This window comes from Anabrus simplex, chromosome 14 (genome assembly GCF_040414725.1).
Source record: "Anabrus simplex isolate iqAnaSimp1 chromosome 14, ASM4041472v1, whole genome shotgun sequence".
Classification (NCBI taxonomy): Eukaryota; Metazoa; Arthropoda; class Insecta; order Orthoptera; family Tettigoniidae; genus Anabrus; species Anabrus simplex.
The window spans coordinates 52,416,510-52,420,656 of NC_090278.1; the positions used below are offsets into that span (position 1 = coordinate 52,416,510).

At 38.4% G+C, this 4,147-nt stretch overlaps 1 protein-coding gene across 1 annotated transcript; it reads right to left on the reverse strand.

Annotated features, from left to right (window-relative positions):
* Positions 1 to 1,227: 1,227 nt before the first annotated feature.
* Positions 1,228 to 3,397, reverse strand: LOC136885271 (protein mago nashi homolog). The gene is made up of 2 exons (XM_067157761.2): positions 2,898 to 3,397; positions 1,228 to 2,817 (listed from the first exon to the last, which is right to left on the reverse strand). The coding sequence occupies exon 1, from the start codon at positions 3,365 to 3,367 to the stop codon at positions 2,927 to 2,929; it is 441 nt and encodes a 146-aa protein (XP_067013862.1). The 5' UTR covers positions 3,368 to 3,397; the 3' UTR covers positions 1,228 to 2,817; positions 2,898 to 2,926.
* Positions 3,398 to 4,147: the final 750 nt, after the last annotated feature.

A 4,147-nucleotide genomic window follows, 5' to 3' on the forward strand; every position in this document is an offset into this window, starting at 1 on the left:
GGAATGCATAATCAATTCATAGTTTGGCGAAACTATAGAAAGCGGTACCAAATACAGTAGAGACAATACACGACACTGAGCGAGATATCGAGGGACAGCTATTGGAGCTCACTCTAGCGGATAGACCTGAACGGTACTGATTCTGTCATAAGAGCACGTGTATTTTTGTGTGAAGTTTTTGGTGTTATTTATGCGTTTTCAGTGAGTTGACATAATTAAATAGTAGCGTGTGTCATTCCTTGATATCTCCTCTCAACATGAGGGGAAAGGTATGGGCTGTGTTTGGCTGCAGTAATTACGAAGTAGGCGGGCATTAATTCCATTGTGGAGTTTTATCTTCCGTATACAGTTATCAGACTGTGCCATATAAGAGACTTCTGATAAGTTCACCTGCATACACCCCAGCATAAGTGGGTAGGGTCTGACACATCCCACTCTGACGAGTCTAGTGTCAGACCTAAGACGAAATGCTGGTTAATAGAGCACACGCCTGAAAAGCCAACATCTAATTTTTGATCTGCTCTATTGGTGGAAAAATATCTAATTCCCTCCATGGGAATTTAGAATTACCATGTAGAGAAAAATGCGCGCTCGTTCTTCAGGTTCCCTCGTGACAAGAACATGTAATATTGTGTTTGCATATATATTCTTCCAGTGACAGAGATTTTTATAGTACTTCATAATCTTCTGACCTGCTCGACCCGTGTTTTAACGGGCTTAAAATATAATACGCATATTTTATTGTATAGTGCAGCAGTTAACCTTCAATACCGATGTGTTGTTGTAGGTGTGATCTGTGGGTTTTGAAATGTCACAGAAGCGATTTGGGTAAAGTGTACAAGAAAGAAGGGACGTTACGCTTGTATAAGAATTATAAGATCTGTTCAGATCATTTCCAGGCCAGCGACTTCAAAATCCTCGACTATACAGCCAAGGGTATGTTACATTTTTACTCTAATTGTACGTAAATATTCCTCAAAGCATCACTATCGACAACATTTTCAAACTTTTCTTTCTTTTATCCCTCTTCTCAGATTAAAGCCGGGATTTTATAGATTTTCTTTCTGTTAGTAGGCTTCATGTTAAGAGGAAAATTGTCCAGCTATTAAATGTTAATTCATTGCATCATATGTGTAAGGAATGTGCCGATATTTTTATTGACAAATGTCTTAATGTGATGATACATTGTTTTTAAATGAGGAAAAAAGACAAATCCAACTGTAAGATTTCAGGCAGGTATGCTGAAGCTAAAAAAGTACTGCATAAATGAAAGATCAAGCCATTTCACAGCAGTCCATTTCACACCTTGTTTATATGTCTAATTTCAGTCTTTGAATAATAACCTTTTAAATAATTCTTCATTCATTTATCCAGAATTGCTTTAGCAACTTCGAAGTTAATATCTCAATACCACTGTCTTTCTAGACGTAATTTATTTATCCATTTCCGTATATACATTTCCATTGATATTTGAATTTAGCGCGATTTGTTCAGGTCAAGTCACTAGGAGCGCCACCGTCGAATTGTCTCCCATTTTAGCAAGGCGAAATCCGTGTCGTGTATTGTCTCTACTGTATTTGGCGGCACTCAAGGTTTAGCAACACGAGTCACCGCTAGAGAGAGCCGAGAGGAACGACAGTGCTGCCAACTGTTGATTTGATATGAGTATACTTTTTTCTTGCCGTGCGCACAGCATGCGCTGCGACGATAGAAAAGAGCCTCTCGAAGGGCCACTGTTCTCATGACAAAGATTGCCCTGGATGTGCAAAGATAGGTTAAAACTACTAAACTACCTTCTTTTTCTTGCCGTGCGGACAGTATGCGCCGCAACAATAGAAAAGAGCCTCTCGAAGGGAGTGTGGCAATGGTTGGTAACAAATTCTCGGCCTCATCCTAGGTGTCAGTGACGTCATTCTCTTCGTTACGTGAACCAATCGCCGTTATAAGCAATGGTTAATGGAATCTAAAACAGTATTTCTGGTTATAAAAGTAAATGTACTTCTAGGGGTGGGCGGGATGGTCCCTGGCAAGCGTAATGAACACATCTCTCTTCCACGATCATTATAAGGTAAACTTGGAAGCATTTCAAGTAACATTCTATGTAATAATCCTTGAGTACCGGTTTCTATATTTTTACCCATAGTTTTTGTGTCAAAGGTTGCCAATACGAATCTAGAAGATAAACGAGGTCTACCGATTCAGCACTAGGGAGCCGAAGTATCAATAAAAGTTTTGTGGATAACAGACATTGAATCAGTAACTACTCCAGTTCAAATACGGGCTTCCCTACAAATAAGGATACAAAACTTATTGTCTAAATCAAATCTCTTAATTTTTTTCTACCCACAATGCCTACTGTAAATTCATGAAATGATTAATATTGAGTTAATACTGTACTGCAACCAAACCGTTATGCTAAGTCCCACGTAAGTTAGGCAAAACTTTTTCCGTTCTAAAAGAAATAAATAGAATCTGATCCAGGAATTTAAAAACTAAGATTGCTGAAACATACTGTGCAACCAATTACCTGCAATGAAAAGTTATGTACTAGAAAACTTGCCACTTTTTGTCTCCGTCTTGAATTCTGATACTTAAGACTATCACATATTCTTCCAATTACTATCCCATCAAATAATGAAATAACTTCAGCTGAAATACATGAAGTTCACCTCTGACTTATACAATGCATCTTGATCGAATTGCGATTTGGAAGTAGAGCTTAATGGTGGTGATTTCCTTTCAATAGACATCAGACTGGAACACTCGCAACTAGGCACGTTGTGAAAAAGAAATTCCAAGAGAAGGCTCTCCGCACACCTGAAATATAACATGCAAAAGTAAGATACTACCAAGTAGCAATATGCTTGAATTTCCCGAACAGCTACACCGTAACATACCGTGTTCGTGAAGTGTACAGCACTTTACTTTATATGGGCTTAATTTTGAAGTGTAGGCCAATTAACGAGAATACCAAACATTTTAGATCTTGGACGAGATAATAGAAACATCTGAGTCCTTCTGGATCCCGTGACTGATTCACATCCACCAAGGACCCGGTCTTTGAAGTTGTGAAAGAAATGTGCTCGTCTCCGACGACAATTTCCAGTTCTTGCCGGCCAATCCTATCAGGTTGCGGCCAAAGAGAATCGTCTTCCTGCATAATTTCAGAATCATGAATAATACGCTTCAGTTCTTCCATTACACAGTGATGTACATATGCTTCTTTCCGAATCATGGTATCATTTTTGTAATTGGAATTATTAGCGTATCTCAATTTTCCGTCAGGACGAAATTCAAATTCTAAGAACTCGTGTCCAAACTTTCCTTTATGTCCAACATAATAGCGAATATAAAAATCTGTCGACATTACAAAGTAAATGAATGAACAAAATGTAAACACCGGTCAACAACAACACGTTTTGTTCTGTTCGTGAAGTCGATTTGGGCTCGTTATTTCACCCAGACACAATACTTGTCTTGTCTTGCGGATATTTATTTAGGATTCAATAAATTCTTTCCCAGTCACTAGACAATTAATATATTACACTTATATCACAAAAGCACACGATTACATCACTAATGCCCGATTTTAGCATGATCACACGTAGATAGATGCACTTAAAGAAGCAAAATTATATCGGGTATGAGTAGGTTCATGGAAGTATTACATTCGGTACTGAGCAGGGACACAAAGAAATTAGTAAGCTGGAATAGGAGTAACGTGTTACACTGTACCTTAGCCTACAAGGAATACAAGCCTGCTCACTCGCAGTGCTCTCTTTAACATTGTCCGCCTGGCAGTGCGCGTCTTGACCACTGTAGCGCTAGTATACCACCTCACATCAGCACTCACTAGCATTGCTAACGGGAGTTAAAACCAGCACAAATTTACCTCTACACTATAATTACAGTATATTATATACGTTAGTGAGCAGAATGAAGTAGACAATAATAAATGTTCCCCTTTTACCCCTAGGAGTCCAATTCAACTGTGGATTTTCATTTCAGATGGCACACATAACTCGAACTTTTCCTGGCATTTAAAAGGATGTAAGGTCTGCACTAGATATTTTTACTATCGCACCGTATATTTTCAGTGGAAAGGAACGACTTTAACCATTTTTCTTGATATTTGCTTCTCATAAAT